Here is a 20,766-nt window from a genome sequence, read left to right as displayed (position 1 = left end):
TGTCCTTTTGAAGCAGAAGGCTGTATTAAAAAGCTTAACAATGGGAGCTATTACTGATAAGCCCTGCAGTCTTTCAATCTTTGCTACTGATGATTTAGTGCTGTGAAAACCCTCAATTTTCTTAACTTATCCAAAGCTATAATGGTCTGGTCTGGACTGCTGGAGACGCCAGGTTGAAGTAAAAAGTCTTTTATATTTTAAACACTTTGTATCTTGTAACTTTCCACTCCAACGGTTCTGCTTTTGTCTATATATGCTGAATTGTCAACGTATGTTATGTCGCAAGGCATAACTGCCTTATGTTCCTGGCAGAGTTACAAAAACAATGAGGAATTTGCTTGAGTGCTCTTCACGTGCACAGCCAATGTCAAATCCCGTTTATGGACAGGTTTTACAGACCTTACTGTATCAAAAGACCACTCTTTGTAATACTTCTTTGAGTCTGGCCTGTAACAGCTATGCTCCCATATGCATATGTAATAAGGAAGACTTCTGCTGCACGGACACCCGAATTGCTGTCATTTGTTTGACACAACAGTGTCTAAAGACCAGGAAATAGTAGTAATACAGACCAATTAAGTGACCATTTGATTCGAGTGAATCTGTGCAAATAGTCATTTGTATTTACAACGGGACAAAAAGACTTTAAACACTTTAGACACTGGAGAGTTATCCCAATCCTGTCAGAGAGCACTAGAAGTTTATTATGTAAACGAGTGACAACGAATTACATTACAATTAATAGATGCTATAAACGCTGAAAAACAAAATCTGGAATTATAATCACTGCCGCCCTTTTAAAGCAATTTTAATCATCTGAATTAGCCTGCTTTGTGTTGAGCGCTTTCTCTGGATGGCAGAGGATGGGGAGTACATTCTATTTCTGTAAATCTTTTGTGCTCTCTTTGACTGGGTCACAAAGCAACCCCCTTTATCTAAACATCCTGTAATCAAAATGACAGTGTTGCTGCATGAATTGACAGAGAAACAAGTACAGCAGACAGGGTTAATGATTATGAGCATTACTGTAAGAAAGAAAAGCCCCCCTTTACAGTCACACAAAGTTAATGATTCTGACCCCAGCTCTAAACACTGAACATCCCTCTGAAATAAAGGGAATATTGAGATGCAAAATAGGAGCGCCAGTGACTGCAGACCTGCACTAGAATCAAGCCTGCTACTCATTTTATGCCACCAAGTTCTCTGCTTCCAAGACATGAATACATAATTATGGATTATTACTCGTGTGAGGAAAAAAGCCATTGGTAAGAAGAAAACTGAATACAGGAATCAAGGAGCGCAGCCTAGCACTAAAGCATGGACAGTGACTGAGCCTGACACTTCTAGCCCGTCAGATTAATGTGATCTGGATATGTAGTAGTCACCAGGACAGGAGCTGAGTTTTTTTCTTCTGGCACAGGCGACATGGGGCAACACTAAATAGCTTTTCCACAATGTGTTTCAGGGAGATAATCAATGACATGCAAGGGGTTTTGCTACCTGAACTAAATCCACACTCTAATAAAGTGCTGCCTTGGAACATTACAACTCTCGACAATCCCTGATACTACGTACAGTCGTCAATGTCACACCTGGTCTTTAGGAATCAGGATAACCACAGAACAAGAAAAGGACAAAACTAGAAAAAATAGTTTCTTCGCTGGCTTCCTTGATCCTGCATATTAAATTATACTGACATGCATTGATAAAATACTGAATGCACATATAATATTTATATTAAACAAAATAAATATCATCACGTGTAACTCCTCTATAACATAAGTTATGACACACCACAGATAAAATTAGGAACAGCTGAAACCATCTGAAGACCTTAAAAAAAGGTACATTGAATCTATTGTGCACTAGTCTAAGATAACATCGGCATTTCACAGAACAATTTCTTCATATTTCTGTATCTGAATGCTTAGTCTAGAGCAAATGGTAATTTTAGGGTAGGAACATCATCCAGTTACTTGGCAATCAAAATATAATCAAGCGTTTCATGAAATCTACAGAAAAGAACAAGGGTTGAGATATGGTGTTTTTTTCATGGCATAATTTCCACATTTTCCATCTTAATGGTTAAGCAAGCACAAACAAGAGTTAATGTTCTGTACGTACGCCACCGCACAGAACTAAAAGAGAGAGAACATTATTGAATGTAAATTACATTTCTGCCAGTCAAGCACAGTTAGGATGATCTGTGTTAATTTTTTTTAAGTTGAAAGATAAAAATCCACTAACCAAAGCCTTTTAAACTCGCTCTTCTGATCTTCACATTTATCTGTATATTATGGAAGTTTGCCTACAGACACCCAATCTCAAAGTTGAATGGAATGATCTATAGATGTCAGCTTGCTGAAAAAGATTCAGAACTATTTAACGAGTTTTCACTATTATAACTGAGATGCATCAGCCACTGAAAACCATGGTCAAGTCACAGGTTACTTTACTGCAGTGCAAGAAAGCATAATTATTTCTGCAGACACAAGCCTTTGATACGAAACAAAATATCCTTTGAAGCCACAGCTGGAAAATTAATTTCGCCTTGCTCGGATAATTCAGCGCCTCGTTAAGTCCTACTTATTGAACCATCAGAAAGAAAGAAAGAAAGAAAAAACAGTTCAGTTCTGCCCACCCCCTGACAAGCTTTTGAGAAGCATAAATGTTTCATAGTTGCTGAAGCTTCAATCTTAAATTTAACAACAAAGAGAAGGAATCCAATTAGGTTTTACCATGCTCGGCTGGCATCAGCAGTTCAGCTGTTTTCTCTCCTGCCTTATACAACACAAAATTTGTGTGATTAAAAATATCCTTTTAATTCGCATTCTGCATTTTGGTATTTTCCCTCTGTTCCGGATTTTACAAGCTTGTTTTGATGCAGTATGCCCTTAGGGATTCTCTGTTCGAAAAGTGATCAATAACAGACAGTTTTAGAGTGTAGAACATGTGCTTGAATTATACAGTGGTGTTCAACAATATTCCAGCTCCTTTAGGCGACTGGTGCATGTTTTCCTATTGTCTTCTTCCATAAGAGCATGGCAAGCTAAAGCACAGAAGTGCCTGTCATCTAATCAGGAGCTCCTGAGGTATCATCTAGGAGCTCCTACTGAGGCAACAGAAGGAGCTGCAGCAAGCAGAGCTCAGTTAATTTCTCAGAGGAAATCAGTACTGGTTTCTAGGCTCAGTTGATCAGTTCTGTGATAACTCACTGTTTAAGGTGGTGTTATTGATTTTAGTAGGTTGCTTTTGTGTTTGTTATTTATTCTGCTGAGCTAACAAAACTGGGTGCTGTGGCCCATAATGCAGCCCAGAGGTTAATCAGTTTGAGTTTATCCTAGTACATATTAGCATAGTTAAATATTATAGACGATACTTGTCAGGACCATGTCTTCACCCCGAGGAGACGAGCACACACGGGCCAGGAAGAACCTGGTCTGTTGAAAAAACATCCAACAACTGTCAAAGATGAAGAAAGCAGATCCCCAATCCTCTCCAGAGATCCCCAGAGATCCTCTATGACTGAAAAGTGAATAAAACCCGTCATGGAATATTTTTTGATTTAATGAAAGCATTTTTTATTTTACCTCCAAGCATAGCTCAGAAATTAAACCAGCAGCATCTTCCTCCATACTGGAGGACCTTTTGGCGGTGGATACCGGGTCAGGCCTTTGGATAGGGATTACACTCTCCTCTCCCTCCCGCATTTACAGAAAACCGGTACCGTGGGCAGTGGGAATTAAAATTAGTCACAGGTTGCCATATTGTATGAAGTCTCCTAATTATCTCTCAAGCATGAAACAGCTAGAAGCACAGCCTGCATCTCCTGGTTTCCTTGGTGCTACTGCACCCAGAAAAGCAAGCACACACGCACACACACTAAGGGACTGACCAACCTGTCTTTCTCACTGGCCCTGTGTGAATGACAGAGCAGCCTCAGCTCTTAAAGCCAACAGAAGATGGACTGCACCAAACTAAATTACAGCATTCACCAGCAGACCATAACCAATATACAGTATAACACATAACAACATTTTAGCGTAATTCTGAATAATTAAATTAAATAATGGGAATGGTTTTCTCAAACTAAAGCCTGCTTTCTCTGAATTCCTAAGAGCCTCTGTCCTAGGACAGTTATCATCTTTTGATATTGATCTTTAAGCAAATAAAGTGCTTTACACTGAAGGTTGTTGGTTGGGAAGTTGATAACAGAACATGATGAGACAAATCGTGTCTTTTGTTTTGTCTGATGTCTGAGGATATTTACAAAGATCCATACAAAGTATAGATTTATGCACAGGCAGGCAAGTAGGTATGGGCATTAAATCAGCAGAAACATGCTAGTAAATTCATAGACATAGGGATGGCAAGTGAATATTTCAGACAGCGCGAACGCTGTAGTGGCGTGTGGAAGTGGATACTGTAGGTACGCAGTATGCAGGTAATTGGATACTCTCCACCTCCCCAGGCTGATTAAAGCTGGTCTGCTTTGTGTCGCTGAGGAACTCTTTATCAAACACCAGGGCTCAAAACACTGCAGCTTGGCAGCTTTTCATCAGGGTGATGGTAACCACGACAACCATGGACAATGATGGAACAGGCGCCACACAGGGGGGCGGAGTCTGAAGACTTGGTAAGGGGCACCCCTGGGACCCTCAGTGCAGGGGGAGGGGGCTGCAGCTTCTCCTTGAACACTTGCTATTCTTTATCTTTACTAAGAATGGAGTGGCTTGATTGACAGTCATGAAGACTGGGAATACGGTCCACGCAAAGCACTTTTCTTAGTATGAGTCTGAGCTGTGCACTGGTTAGATTGGGGTGGTAGCAATACCAGATCAATGGCTTTTCTTCAAAGAGGGCCTGGTCCAGTCTACCCAGACGTATACCTACCAATATTATGAAAATAAGTCTATGTATTTATGAAACTAATTAGAACAGCAAGGATAAATTTCACTATCTGAACAAAAAAGAAGATTTACATGCTTACTAGTGTATTTGTACTTATATACTTTTTGATTTAATCTTCATTTAATCTCAAATGACTGGCTAATTACAATCTAAATTTCAATAAATCCTTTACTAATCTCTATCGTATGACCACAGTACAAACACAATCTTATGCCAATTAGGCACTTATTGTATTCTCATAATTTCCTAATAAATCACACTGAGCAATTTGTCTGTAGTCAGAAAGTCATGTCTAATGGAGTCTTTCCTTCTGTATACATGAGACCCAGTTAAAAAATCAAAGACAGCATAAAGCCAACATCTGCAACATCATACATCTCTAGCAAGTACCAGCCATCATTCCCCGTTTTCTCTACATTCATAAGCAATTCTAGAATAAGCTAATTAAAACACGTTCGAATTACACCCCCCTTTGACTACTCCCAAGAAAATGGTACGTACATGAAAACTGCTCTCGAAGCCTGATTTATGGGAAGTATAGGATATAATTATGGGATATCCCTTCTGGCAGTATTTGACTAGGATTAGAGAGGAACACCATGTTCAGCACCACACAAGGCTGGACAGCTCCAGATCCGAGCAGGCTCAGCAGGGGAGGGAGGGGACCACATAGCTCTGGAAGGGATAAGCCCTTCCCTTACATGAAAACAAAAAGGGAATTTAAAACCCAACACTCAGCAGTCTGCGGAGAACCCTGAACACTTGCTTATTTTAATGTAAAGGATCTGAAGCTGCTCAGTACTTCTCCTCCTCTGCTGCTGGTATTTTTTTCCTCTCAACCTCTCCCTCAATGGCTTAGTCTAAACGTCAGTCTCTGGCAAGTACTGCAATTTTCCCTGCAATGCTGAAATTCAACCAAGTTTAGAACTTTCAAGCAGCTGTGTATGGAGGGTGCGGGGATGGCAGATTTAATCTGCCAGGGGCGGAGCGGTGCCTCTGTGGCTAAGGATCTGTGCCTGTGGCAGGAAGGTTGCTGGTTCAAATCCTGCAGCCGGCAGAGGAATCCTACTCTGAATCCCCGAGCAGGGCCCTTAACCTCAACTGCTCCAGGGGCGCTGTACAATGGCTGACCCTGCGCTCTGACCCCAGGCTTCTCTCCCTGTCTGTGTGTCTCATGGAGAGCAAGCTGGGGTCTGCGAAAAGACGAATTCCTAATGCAAGAAATTGTATAGGGTTAAGTGATGTTATGTTGTTGTTGTTAATAGATGAAAAGAAAAAAAACAACAGGAAATTCTTAAACTTTTCTACACCCTCCTCACTTTGCCACTAGCCTCCTCCTCTTCTCCCCAGTCTATCACAGACTGATGCGCACACTCTCCTCTTCTTCCCCGCTATTCAAATGAGCCCCATTAAAACAGCACGAAAGACAGATCTTTGATCCATCGCATTAATCTGAAGAATTGTTCCCCATGGGAACAGAAAGGAAAGTGTGTAGCTGAGTGTAAAAATAGGAACTCTCCTAACATCCTGCCATGTACGTTTAGGCGTCCTTCCTATCAGAGAGGTACAGGTTTCCTGAGATCTTGCCGTAAAGCTGACTATGCTCGGTTTGAAAAAAAAAAACTAAAAAGTGGCAGGACTGGTAGTTTTACCGGATGTGACAATAGCCATTTGATCCTTCGTCCCGATCTGCAAAAAATAGCAATTCCTAATCATTTTCCGAAATCGATCATTGTATGTATCGCATTCAGATGCTAACAAATCTAAAGACTACTGCTGTAACCATGGGTAGAGAAGAATCAGTAAATATCTTCTCCTAGAACAAGCAAGAACAGTGGTCACTCCATTAGCTTATGCAATCTCGTGTCCTGCGCTACTCTTTGCAGGTCTCCTGGAAAATCCTTCAGCTTTGCAGGAGTGAAAGACCCTGCCCTTCATAGTAAGCCCTTAGAGAATAATGACTGAGTGCAATGAAGACGTCTCGTATAAAACTGCTGTAAGATTTGTAAGCAAATTGAAACACTGACATGTAATTGCAAAGAAACCTTTTTGATCACAGGTTTAAATTAGCCAGTGATCAAATATCCTCTGGATTTATGAGTTCTAGCCTGAGCTATTGCGACACAGAAGTCATCAAAGCATTTTAGACTAGACCCATGCATCTTTCTTAACCAGAAACCTCCCAGTCAATGAAGCCCTGCAGACAACAGAGAACGACTCTTACTGAGCTGAGCTCCTACGGTTTTAGAAGCTTCTGCATCAGATTTTTTTCTGCATTCTGGCATTGCAAAGAGAAATCCTGGAAGTTTCATGACTTACTGTAGAAACAGACGATCCTAATTTATTTTAAACCAATTCAAGACCTTACAGGAAGTCCACGAAGCTACAGCAGCACAGGGGAGACATGTCTAACAAAGGAGAATGATTTCACAGGGTAAAGAAGTGCCGAGAGAAGCCTCTTTCAAAGGCTGTCAGATAAGGGGTGAATACTCAAATCCAGGTGCTGGAATTAGTGGAGTATAAGTATTGAGCGGATTACTGGAGGGCCTGATTACACCATTCAAAATCCTCAATGGCATCGACAAAGTTAACTCCAGTGGACATCTGCAGAAGAAACAGTGAAACACAAACCAGAAGGCACAAATGAAATGTGGAAGTGCATTTAAAACTGAGAACAGGGGGCACGTCTTTACAAGTGCTGTGGCAGCACTGAACAAGCTACCCAGCCATGTTGTTGAAGCCAACACCCTGGTTTATTTGAAGAAATGGCTAGATGAGCTCATCGGATCAATTAACTACTAACGACCAAACAGACTAGATGGGCCAAATGGCTCTTTTCATTTGCAACCTTTCTAATATCCTCAAGCCACAAGTCTATTCCACTAACCTGCATCACATGCCCCCCCCCCCAGTACCACCCTGGACCACCCTGGGGCAAATAAAGCACCACTCAGTGTTGGAAACAGTGGCAGCACACAACCCCTCACCAAACCACCACTATCTGTCTCCTCCTCCCTTGCTAGCTATTCCACTGAGACTACTTGACAGCATCTGAGAGGAAATCAGCTTCTTATCAGACAGAGCGAGTACGTTTATTATCCCCCAGAAAAACGAATGTTCGCTTTGATCCTAACTGCTTCCCTATATAAAGACCTTCCATATAAAATGCCGGTGGATGTTTTTAGGTTTTATGTGGTGTAAGCTGTCACTAATCAATGTGGTTGCTAGCAGAGGAGAAGACGCTGCTGCATCGATTCTTTCTGCTTTGTATTTCAGTGCAGCTGGAGCGAAAGGAAGTCCTTGACACTGAGCTGCAGGATTCTCAGTGGTTTGGAGATTAATGCTGATCCCATGATATCACAAGTTGGTATAAAAAGGCGACCTTGACAAATTTAACAACAGAGAAAAGCGTCTTTTGGACGCCTACAGCAGCACTGGACAACGACAAGTGCTGATGGCTGTCCTCAGAAAACACAGTGTAAAGTGTACAGATGAAGAGGTGAAGAGGTGATGGCAATTTCACCCAGAATCTTAGCAGGAGAAGAGAACATAAGACTGTGATGAATGACCATCAGACTGGTCACACACACACGACCATCAGCCACCCGTTATAAAAAAAGCCAGATGGTGTACACTCTAGACATTTGGAGGTTGAGAGGAAAAGAGTCTGACAAGACATCACATAGAGAGCACATGCAAACTCCACACACAGTGTGCCCAAGTCTGAAATGGAAACAAGACAGGAAAGCTCTGAGGCAGAGTACTAACTGCCACTGTGCCTCACAGCTGGAGTGGAATTTTAAAATGAGTTAGCTTGCAATTCTGCTTCTTCCAGGCCCACGGAAATATTTGTGATGTCGTCCTACGTTCACTAAACCTGGGCACCAAAAGTACCCTGTACAGCAGAGGCGCAGACCTGGCTTCCATGATATTTCCTTGTTTACCACATGTAGCATAAGCATCAATGTTTCAAGGGCTTTGCTGCATTACCCAGCTTCTGCTCACTGGCAAATTAAATCATTAAAAGAATAATTAGCCACTTTAAACAGAATGCACTGAGGCCTCTGAAAACATTTGCCTTTTGAGATATTCCCCTGGAGTTTGGAACAGCGGGCTCCAAACCCCAGGACATCAGCCACACAGCCACACATGACACACAGCGCTGTCAAAGGAGCTTACTGGGAAAATAGACTGGCTGGAAGAACCACAGATTCATGCGCAAACTGGTACACACATACAGAGGTGATGAAGGCTCAGCAGTGTGTAGAAGACACAGTGTAGAGACAGAGCACTGGGCTTTGGCCCAGTCCTATTCCCTGATTAGAGAACTGTCATTGCAAAGGCACTTTCATGTGTTTGCTGTCCTGCCTTCCTTACCACAGGAGCTGTATATCTGTACTGCGCAGTGCTGTGTGTGAACCACAGGCAAGTCCTTCCCTTAACAGGTGTTCATGTTGAGGAGGAATGTGCCCAGGTCAGTGACACCAATAATGTCTTTTAAGGAATGAACTGACCCTGTTTTTCAGGTAACAGCTCCTCTTAAACTGCGCATGGCCACCCGGCACTCCACAGAGCTGTTGCTAGGAAACCCTGTAACCTAGGTCACCGAGGTCGATGAGAAACAAGGATGGTGTGTATCTACTGGGGGGGGGGGGCAATTTCTATAGTTTTTTAATATCAAAGGAGCCTTTCTGTGAGACACAGGGGAAAATGGAGCGGTGAAAGAATGTAGTCTCAAGAATGGAATTGTTCTTGACCTTTCAAGTTCTCTGCGACTTGAGAAGTCAAAGAGGAGCAATTAGATTCCGCCTTCTCACACCTCCTTTGGGCTGCCTATCAGCTGCATTAACACATACAGTACAGCTCTTTAGACGGTGCACAATCCCTTGAGTGGAGGGCATGTGTCCCTTTTTAAAGAAACTGGAGTTCTGTGTGAGCTAGTGACAGTGTCCTCAATTCAGCAAGGCAGAAAGCTGCTGGTTTTGTATGAAGTTGCTTCACCAGGCAAGCAGTTTTCTTTTTGTAGGGTGAGGGGGTGGATCACTAAAAATACTACCAGAAAAGTATTTGTCGTGGGAATTGGGGAATTTATTGGTTTTCTCAGATTATTCTCCAGGGTGAAGAAACCACGCTGGATCAGCACATGTCCACTAGGAGTGGGATATGAAGAGGACACTTAAAGGCACTCATTTGCTAGCTCTTGCAGTAAATTTTATTCTTACCTTTTTTTCACGAGGTGATACATTAACATGAAAACTCCGAATTCTTTTCCATTATACGGGACAAAGAAGCACTTCAATAATTGATTAACTGCCTAGATTCTATGCCAGCAAAGACAAACTGACATCTGTTAATAATTTAATCACTCTGTATAAGATATGACCTATTCCATTTCCAAACATTTTTAAGTTCACCCCTATTTAATCCTAAATTAAGAATTAATTCATTTTCAACAGACTATGAACCCTTGTCAGGTCATCATTAATAAAGCATTCAAAAACCCTTAATATTGGTACCTCACTCTAAAGCGTTCCCTCTTAAATCTGCAGCTCAACATTAAACCTCTCGACAATGTGGCTAAAAGTTGATAAGGAGCATGTGATCATTCGACTGCACTAATGTGCTGTGGGAATGCTGTGAAAGGTGAGGCAATTCCAATACTGTCGGATCCATTCCTGCACTGTTGTTTTGCCCTCACATTGTGCTGCGACCTCCTGCTTTCAGCTCGGGGTTGCTATTTAGCTGCATTAAACTTTAAAGCCGTGCTTTTCTCTTTGATGCACTAGCTAAGAACAACAGCAGCTGCACGTCTGGCGCACGCTAAGAATGACCTTCCCTCCTGCCGCAGCGAAGACCAGAGACGAGAGGAGAGGAAAAGGGTGACGACCGGAATAATGCAGCGATTAAACAGCTGTGCATCCTCCTGGAGCATTTATTTGATGCATCAAACTCTGATTCATTCAGGTTTTGCCAATTACGTGGAGGAGGCAGAAGCTACAGATGGAAGAGCCATGAAAAAGGGCATTTAATTTACTGTGCTGACGCTGCGCAGATCTGGGCAGTGAAGGGAGCGATCCAGACATCTCCACTGGAGGGGACTAATGAGGGCATCTGATTAAAACAGGTTGGGCACCAAAGCTGATTCACGGTAACAGACAGGGGGAGCTGAAATTTACTTTAATAAATCGGAAATGGTGTGGAGGGGGGAGAGAAGTCCTCACTCGCGTCTTGAGTCCCCCGAGGCTGTGATAGGCTTTTCCACTTGTTAAAGAGGCAATTAAAAAGTGTTCTGGAAAATGTTCTTATTTCTCGTTTGCATAGAAGTATTTATAGCACTCAAAATGTTATTTTCCGCTTGTAGTTTAAGGTTTGAAATTGTTCAAAAGAAGAGCGAAGGCAGTCAATCAAAGTGCATTCTTCTTCAGTTGTCTTCATTGGTAAGCATAGATTTTATCGCACTTTTTCGCCCCACAATGAATGCAAGAGGCTATCTGTAGGCAACCAAAACCAGAACAATGCTCAGGGAAGTTTGGTTGTCAGAAAAGAATTTAGCGCTGAAGCGGAAAGGCATTGAGAGTTCCAGTGGAGTACACCAACGGTACTCTCAGTCATGAGGAGCAAGCTGAGAGAGCAGGCTTAAGAAAAACAAATGGTTTAATCACAGAAAAGGGCTAGGCCGCTGTTTCTTCTCTTTGATGGACAGAGAAGTTGGCACTCTGATGGCTCAGAAATTGCTTCTTTCAGATTGCCATTTATCTTCCATACCTATTTGTCCCTCACGCACCACCTTTAGTAGAGCTGACTGAAAAAAGTGCCATAAACAATGCAAGCCCCTGCTTCACGACTCTCGCCCAGCTGCTGAAAATGACTCTGCCGTAACAGCCAGGCCGTAAATGGCAAAAAGGAGAAGACCCCAAACCCAAAGCACAGCCCACTTTGTTAGGCATGCCACAAGGTCTAATTTGAATGGCCTGCTGGCCATTTACACTGCAGGAGTGTTGCAAAAAGATGGCACGAATTGCAAATTGACAGTTTCTCATGACAGGTGAGGGAAAACAGTCCTGTCTGGAGTGATGCAGGTTACTGAGCAACCTGGGAGCTTCTCTCCAGTAGCAGGTGTACCATCACTCAACTGCTCTCTTGTTGGTTCAAACAATCAACCAACCCACCAGAAGGAAACCATTTAGCCCCTTCAGTCCACTCACTGGTAACTCACTCCCTCCCTGCCTCACTCCTCAACAATGCCAAGAGAAGACCGAGATTAAAAATAACCCGTGTGAGACGGGCAAGATTCTCCATGATTAGCTGGAAGAAGCTTGTGTTTACCTGATATTCTAAATCCCTTGCTTGGCTGTTTCTCGGCTTCTCTGAGCGTTTGTTAAAAAGCAAAAGAGATTCTTACTCCCCAGCTACAATTCCCAGCAGTGAATCCCTAATTACTGCTGCAGGGTCTGGGAGCTTTCCAGGGCGAGGGTGCAGAAACATGAAAGTCAGCATTTTGATCAAGTGAAAATGTGTTTCTGCATTGTGCCGAGAATGCATGTGTCTGTATTTGTATTTGTGTGTGGGTAAGAACAAGTGTACACGCTTTAATGAGTGAGTGTTTGGCCAGCTGTTAGATGTATGTTTGGCTAATGGCTGAACAGGTGCTTTGGTAGGCGTGAGTTTGCATGCACGCGTCTGGGCATCTACCAGGTTTTGATAGAGCTTTCCCACGAAACAAAGATATAAAGGCAACGAGAGGCAACACCAAGCAAAGGGTACGCTATTAAAAAAATAATGTGTTTTTTGGTTTATTTATATCTGCCCTTTTTTTACGTATTTTTTTATTGAACACCCGATTTGAAATAGCCCGTTTGTGCTGTTCATTTCCCGGCTCGCAGATCTATAAACCCTGTGACCGCACATGGGGAGAATGAGGCAGTGTGGGTAGACTACTCTGCTCCGCCCACCTTCGAGCTTTTCTAGCACATCTCGGACAAGGCAGCCCCTTACCAGAGATTCAGTCGCAATGGAGGACACGTGCATCCCTCACTGACAGCACTGCGTCTCAGGTGTCAGTATGTCACCAGGAGCCAAAAGAGTCCTGGTTGACTATTCCAGGGGAGGGCCATGCTGCCCCCTGATGGGGCACATTTTCTAAGTCTCTTCAAAGCAGCAGCACCTGAAGAGCTGAGAGGAGCTGTAATATGGGTCTCATTTGAGCCAATAATCTGCTGTGTTGAAAGAAAAACCTGCACAACAGCACCCCCTCCTGGATCAGGGACTATTCTCACCCTGTCCTCGGCAACGCTCATCCCATGAGCCCCAGCTTGGGGAATCCTGGTCACAGTGACCCAAGGGGCCCTGACCCGGGCACTCCTGCCCAGCTGCACAAATGGGTCTCCAGGTCCTTAATGTAAAACAGAATTTGTTCTCATGTTAGTTACATGGTAAAAGTAAAGGGACAAAATACAGAAACCTGGAGCAGCTCTGTAACTTTCCTGTAAGGGAAGAAACAAAAAGGAAGAGGTGAAGACAGATGGCAGGTGTTCCTGATGTTGACTGAGCTGCAGTGTCAGGTGGTCACAGAGGATATCTCCTGGGCCAGTTCAGAGCACAGCAATGCTTCTCCTGGTGCCTCAGGGCCACAGATTTATAGGAGACAAGAACCCTTCAGTCAGTGAAGGCCTTGAGACAAGTTAGACAAATTGAAGCAATAATTGATTCAATTTAATCATTAAGGGCTCATTTAGCATGGCATTTAGAAAAAAACTGTGGTTTTTCCAGGACCGGGAATGAACTGCACTGAGATGGAGTCTTTCGATTAGAAAGAAAGAAAACACCATCAATTTCCTGACAAAGATTGTCTAGTGATCCTGTGTGTCTGTTTTAGATTCATCTATGTAAGTAATTTGATTTTTATGAAGCTTGTTTTGAGTGAGGCAGATGGGTCGTGCCTGGTGGCATTTGCTTTGACGCACAGTGGGTCACAAAGTATTTGCTGTGATTTACCAATAACAGATAGTGCCACCTGGTGGGGAAGATTGTAAGAGGATTCTCATTTAGAAATATATTTTTGTACGGTATATGGAAATATTAAATCTTCTTGCTGCACTTTTATAACTAGATCTTTTCTGGAAGAAACTGCTTTTATGGTCACTGCTCTCAGTGCACTCTGACACCTCACAAAAACATTTTCCACAAACGCATTACAGTTGTTTCTTACTGGTTGATTTCAAGTAGTGAATGCCTTAAGAGCTATTCCGACTTTTTAAAAGGGAAGAGATTTCAGGTGGTAGTGACAGACTAAATTAATAACACCTATGCTATACCTGTGAAAATGCAGAATTACTGAACCCCGCCCCCAACACAAACACAATCCAATATAATAGTCACTTTCAGATACAGTTTCTACACTAACAGCCAAGAGACCCCACAAACTCACTACAGAGGCTGGGATATTAAAAGAAGCAGCATTGGGAAGAAATAAAACTGAGCTACAAAGCTCCTTAAGAATTCATCAGGATGCAAAACAACAACAAACTCTTTATCAAATGGCATAAGTTCAAACTGGTAACCTCCTCCTGTGTTTAAAAATGCACTCCTCTTATAAGCAATGAAAAACACAAATACTTAATGACAGTTAATTCTGCTGAATTTCTTCAGTGTTTTAAAAGAGCTCTACTGAACACAAAGGGATGTTTTCGAATGACAGCAAGCTAAGATGCAATATAGTTTTGATGTTCTGCCCAATTCTGAATATTTTTTATTAAGAACAATCATTAATATATTTCCTTGAATTTACAAGAGCACCTTTGATAGAAATCACCTAACCGCATCACAGGAAAGATGTGAAATAAGACAGAAAACTAACAAGCAGCTGTCAGCCAATATTCCTGGTAAACCCAGCCAGTATCTCCTGAGGTGACAGCACAGTGGAGGAAAGCAGCTGCCCAGATGCGATCATCACAGCCTTCATATTGCCAATTATCCTTCCCCAGATTCTATTATTGGGAAACGATGACAAGCAATCTTTTTTTTTACACACTCCGTGTGTATCACCTCCTTAACCTGCGCACTGCTACACAACATCAGTGATGTCAGGCTCACAGAGCAGGAAAAAACAACAACAGAGAAACAAAATTGGTTTCGTTCCAATCTTTGTAGAAAAAAAAACAGAGAGGTGCAAAGATTTATTGACCCTGCACCTGTAAAATTGGAAACGCAGACACAGGCATGAATAGAAACATACATTGTTCTCAGGCTCTCATGTAGCATTAACACTGACATGAACAACTACAAACTGAAACATTGCCCAGCCTGAAACCTACAGTACATCTCATCACAAACCAAACACAGGAGTTGGTTCTGGAGGTCCATATGGAGAGATATTACTGTATGTAGGACAATCGTTACTCCACTACCTGTATACCACTACAGATACAACTAATGTGTCCTGAACAGACGAGATTCTGGCCAACACGCAAAACAAACATGACCATCAAATTGCGAAAAGCCTTGTATTACTCAATAAGAGATTTATGAAATAATGCTTATTTTATATTTATATGATATTGACATACTTTTGGGATCGTGGCATTCAGTTTTGAGGGACTGGTATTTATCTCAGTTTATCTGTATTAAAATGAAATATGCTGGAGCTAGAAGCTGTAGCCCATAGCCCATAAGATGAATCCTACAGAAGAAACAAAGGACATCAGTGAAGCATAAGGTGAAGAGCTCTTAAAACTGAGAACTGGAGGCATTTCGTTACACCAGTTATGTTGTGGAAGTCGATATGCTGGCTCGTTTGCAGAAAAGCTGGTATTTACACCACACACCCTCACAAAACCAAAAGCCCTAAGAAAACACTCTTTGTAATTATAGCAAAGTCAATTAGTCAAAAATGAAAATGGAGCGAGTAAATTATGTACGCTAAGAATTTGTGCATAAAACAGGAGTCCTTTAATATTCACACTCTGCAGGGGATATTTTTTTTTCAATCCTTTATGTGACAAACATCCTAGTAACAAACAACAGGCTCAGTGTCTCAAGAATGAAAGAAGAAATTGGTTAAAACCCATTCCAGGAAAAAGAGAATTAAAAAAGCTAAAAAAATGATGCTAAAATACGATCACTTCTGATTTTTTAACTACTTTAGTATAAACATTTTGGTAGGACTTACAAGAATCAGGTTATGTCTTTTGAAGTCATACATCTACATAAGTATCAAGTGGAAGCAAGCAACAGGACAAGATGCATTCAATTAATTCCAAACAATTAAAAAGAAAGCTCTCCGGCCTGGTTCTCCATCGGCCCAGGAAAATCAAATAAAAAGGGTACAGTTAAAATGTACCACACAGCATGACTCAAACTTGAGCCAGCAGAAAACTCAGAACTGAAGAAACAGAGGCAGACTGGTCAGAGGCAGAGTATATATCCTGAGCCCAGTATCATCATGCAACTCAGAGCTCTCTCCATGCTCACAGGACTCAAAGGCCTGCTTTCAAAGCCTCTCAAACACTGCCGTGTCAGAGATAAAAAGCACACACAGGGCAATTCTGAAGCCTCACATGTACCCTGCTTTAAAACTGGGAAACAGGAGAGAGGGGTTTATTAAGACAGAGCATTTGAATCATCAAAAAGAAAACAAAATGATTCAATTCTGCACAGATTATTCAACGCAAGAACGGTTACAAATGTTGGTAACTTCCCAGCCAATTTGCCAGCCAGTAGTTAATTGATCCCAGCTTTTCATCCAGGCATTTCTTGAAAGAAGTCTGGGTATCAGATTGAACAACATGGCAGCTTGTGCCATACTCCCACAACCCTTTGTGTAAATGAGCGCCTCCTGTTTTTGGTTTTAAATGCCCTTCTGCGTACACTCCCCTTGTGCCCTCTGGTTCATGTCTCATGGAGCGAAGAGGAGGGGTCACAACGCACTTGACATCTGAGTTGCTGCTGAGTTGCACTGTACATCTTGAATCTTTTGCAAGGGAGGGAGGGGAGAGTGGCTGGCAGTTTCCACCAGGAGCTTTTGTGCAGCATTCAGAACTAATGGGCTTCCTGTGTCTGTCCTAATGGATGGCCTGCTGTCCTCATCCAGAGCCGCCTGAAGCTCACCAATCCGTTTCGAACATGAGGAGTCTCTGCCAGTTTCCAGGCTGACCTGGATGACTTCAAACATTTTTGCACCGGCAAAAAAAAAAATGTGGCTCCATTTTCTTTTTAAGGGAAAGCAGAAACTGCCTAATTTTAGGAAAAACTTTAAATGTTTTAGCATTCTGCTTTACCTTTCCCCACTCTCTTCTAAAAAAAGACATAATATAAGTATTAGAATAATGTAGTGCATCTTACTCACATCTAACACCAGGAACCAACACAGTTTGAGCTTTTCAAGTCTTTTGTGACATTTAGATAAATGATTGAAGTTTGACTAAATTCGTGTGGAATGCTCAGGGGTGGGGGAGTGAGTGTCTAGGCACTCCAGTTTAAAATATGAGCTCAGAATGACAGCGCTTGCGTTCGGTTTCCATAATCCCCCTTGTATAACAGCATTCTTGGCTGTCTTTAAGCATTTATTAAAAGAGAAGGGACACATTCTAAGTAAGACACAAAGCCATGTGCCAAATCATTAACAAACTGGTGTTGTTTACACCAGAATGTGACCACAATGTGAAGGATTGGCTGCACCACAGAGGAGATTGAGAGCAAAGAGAGCTACAGATACTGTAGGACCCCACCAGCTTCACCCACCCAGCAGGAATAACAAGAGCAGCAGCTCTGAGATGTACTCAGATATTCTGAATGGCTTTGATTTAACCAGGCTGTCAAGGAGAAAGGGAGTGTTACAAGAATCAGACACATTGTTCCAGCTTGAATATCCCTGTAAAGCAGAAGAACTCTTTGCATGCTGCGCTGCTTTTTTTACAAGATCCTCATAGCAATGTTTAAATACTCAAACAAGCAACACTAAAGACGCAGACAAGAGAAGCTTTGTTGCACTAAACAGTGGAGAAAATGAAGGCGACAGCTGAGAACTGTTTTGCTGAGGAACCTCTCGACACAGCTGAGCAGTGAACCCCTCCCTGCCAGCAGAATGTTTTTTGAAGAGGGACAGGTGCTTTACAACTCAACCCAGTAATACTGTGGCATCTAAAGATCCTCCCTACTGCACTGCACGCAGGCACACAGGAACACTTACCCTCTTGGTATAGTCCATAGCTTTCAGGATGGACAGGTTGAGAGTCTCCAGGGAGGCCAACACATCCTCATAGTCACCCATGTGAGAGGCGAAATAATCTGGGCAGGGGAGCAGAGGAATATGGGGTGAATGAGGTGGAACCTCCCCAAGCACAGGACTGTTCACATGGCCTTCATATCGCTGTCTCAGCAGACCTGCTGCAACGCTCACTCCTCTTCACTGAACATTCTATGGCCATGTTGCACAATAAATAGGCCTCTTGTTGCATGACAGCCTGATCCATTTTAGTTTCTACAAACCGCAGGCACTTGTACAAACTGCTGACGGCCCAGAGAAATACATACATCTTAAAAACGTCTTCATGTCCACCTTTGTCTGTTTAAATGTGCTAAAAATGCAGTAACACAATTTCCAGTGCCACCGGCAGGGCCCCCTCTAGACAAGAACATGCAATGTGTAAATCACAAAATGGCTCTAATTAGCTTTTTTGTCACAATATCTGTGTTATGAAGGTTAGGGGTTATGTAACCTGAAGGGCACTTTTTTGGAATCCAAAAATGTGCAGATGTTTGGAAGGTATCACAAAAACCTCTGCATTACCTGATATTACCGCTGTCCTTAATCTGTTCTACCTTCATCAAGATCGTAACACCTGTAGCATGCATAACCTTACAAGGTACTGCAATGTCTTCTTGATTACTGAGCCAAGATCTCAAGTCCTGTCTACGTTGAGCAGAACTGGATGTTAGGCCCAGGCAAGTGCAAGTCTACAGATGAGTGGTGATTTAACCAGAGACACCAGAGCTTTGACTAAAGACCAAAGTACCTCATTAGCTATACTCACCACAGAGCTCCTTGGTGTCAACATTACTGTGACACCACAGTAAGGGCAGCGGGAGGGAAAGAGAAGAAAAGAATTGGAGAAGAAAGGAGTAAGACACAAACTTAAAAGAACAAAATAAAATCAAATAAAACACAGTCTATTTCCAATTAAGAGGCTGTCCTAAAGTTACCGTCACACAGTATATTCTATAATATTGTCTCTATGTCTTCAGACAAGCAAGGTCAGAAGTGCGATAGATTTTGTAAGTCAGTGACAACAGTAAGGCTGTAATTACAATAACCTCTGACAGCATAGAGTGTCCTAAAAGAAAAAGCGTTATTTTTTGTCACACAGTGTAAGTTAGGTTGGGCGCCTCCAGCTCTGTTTAATTACCAGCACGACTTTGATGAATCAAACTTAAATTGGCTTTTTCTTCAGCCATTTTCTCCTTTGGCTCCCACAGAAAGGTAGACTCTGCAGTGTACAATTATTTCTTTCACAGCGCTTTAAACCCCAAGGGTGGAACCAATTATCTTCAGCAAACACAGACAGGAGCTGGTACCAGCAGGAAGGGATACATGAGGAGACTATATTTATTTTAAGGTAGTGAACATGAAGTGGGTCAATCAAAACATTTCGCATGAGCTCATGAGATGTTAATGGCCTCTTCCAAAAGCTTCATGCCTTCCTCACTTCTCCTCCGAGATTTCATACTCCTATTTTCATTAATTAGTCTTAATTATTGCTGTGGGATCCTGGAATATTTTGCCTGCACAATCATTAAGAAAAAAAACATTTTATTTTTTTATCACAGTGATGCGGATTATCTAGAATTACAGACTTATCAAGCAATAACACTGCTTTTCTTTTTATCAATTTGGAATTGCCAATTATTTTTGTTGGACTCGCCTGATTCAGAATCACCAAATTTAGTTTCTCATGTCTTGGCTCAGAGCTGCAAACACCTGGGAGTATCATGATGAACTGAATGAGGACGTTTAGGCACACACCTCTGACCTGCCAACTTCCACCCAATCATCTTTTAAGACACTGTGAATGGGACCATCATTGGGTTTTGTGCCCACAATGGCAGGCACACATTTAGTATTCTAAAATTATTTAAATTGCACATTTTTTTTTAAACCCTCAAATCAGATAAAAAAGAATTTGGGGATCCTAAGGAGTACGCAGAGGCATTTAATCAATTACATTAACACAACGTTTTGAAATTGCACAACAAAAGCTTTAAAAACATTAAGGAATATCATTAAAAGCCACTTCCTCCTGTCTTACATCACATTTTCTCAATTTCCAATGTTTTTTTTTTTAAAATTCTTTACATCTTATAAACATAATGCTACTCAGGAAATTGGACACTGAGAAGCTCGCAAAGTATAAAGCATTTACTGTATGCAGCATCCATCCGGTATTTGCTCAGATTTGCTCTCTTTAGAAATACAGCATTTCAAATCGATTCTGAATAAAGGGGGTCTGCTATTTTGCAAAGCAAGCTAATTAAGCGGATTGCCATTAAAGGACAGTAAATTAAGCCTGGGAGTGAATTAACTTAATTAAAAAAAGAGGTGCTTTGTTAAGTGGAAGGAGGTCTCTCCTGCACTGCTGGGCCGAGATGCGGCAAAGTTATACAGTATGTCAGTCTTGTGTATGAAGTCCCGGTTGCTGTTACACAGGATTAATGCAACTAGCCACGTATATGCCATTTATCAGAGTGGTGCAGGCCTCATGCCAGTCTCATGCTTCTCTGGATTAATGCATCCTTAAACGATAACGAATGTGGAGTGGCGCAGGCCAGCGTCCCCCCTGCACAGGCCTGATGCTCTTGTCA

The 20,766-nt window shown here is 42.1% G+C and overlaps 1 protein-coding gene across 4 annotated transcripts in view; it reads right to left on the bottom strand.

Annotated features, from left to right (window-relative positions):
* necab2 (N-terminal EF-hand calcium binding protein 2) overlaps nt 1-20,766 on the bottom strand; it is a 94,508-nt gene that overhangs the window by 42,732 nt on the left and 31,010 nt on the right. For all 4 annotated transcript variants that reach the window (XM_088613833.1, XM_088613832.1, XM_088613831.1 and 1 more), the window contains exons 4-5: nt 18,942-18,967; nt 18,098-18,195 (exon numbers count right to left, since the gene is read on the bottom strand). In XM_088613833.1, the coding sequence (XP_088469959.1) occupies nt 18,098-18,195; nt 18,942-18,967 (124 nt within the window). The remainder of the gene's footprint in view (nt 1-18,097; nt 18,196-18,941; nt 18,968-20,766) is intronic.

Source organism: Lepisosteus platostomus, chromosome 20 (genome assembly GCF_059453375.1).
Source record: "Lepisosteus platostomus isolate fLepPlt1 chromosome 20, fLepPlt1.hap1, whole genome shotgun sequence".
In the NCBI taxonomy this organism is placed as follows: domain Eukaryota; kingdom Metazoa; phylum Chordata; class Actinopteri; order Semionotiformes; family Lepisosteidae; genus Lepisosteus; species Lepisosteus platostomus.
The sequence above is the reverse complement of the archived record's forward strand: the minus strand, read 5'-3'. Positions and strand labels throughout refer to the sequence as shown.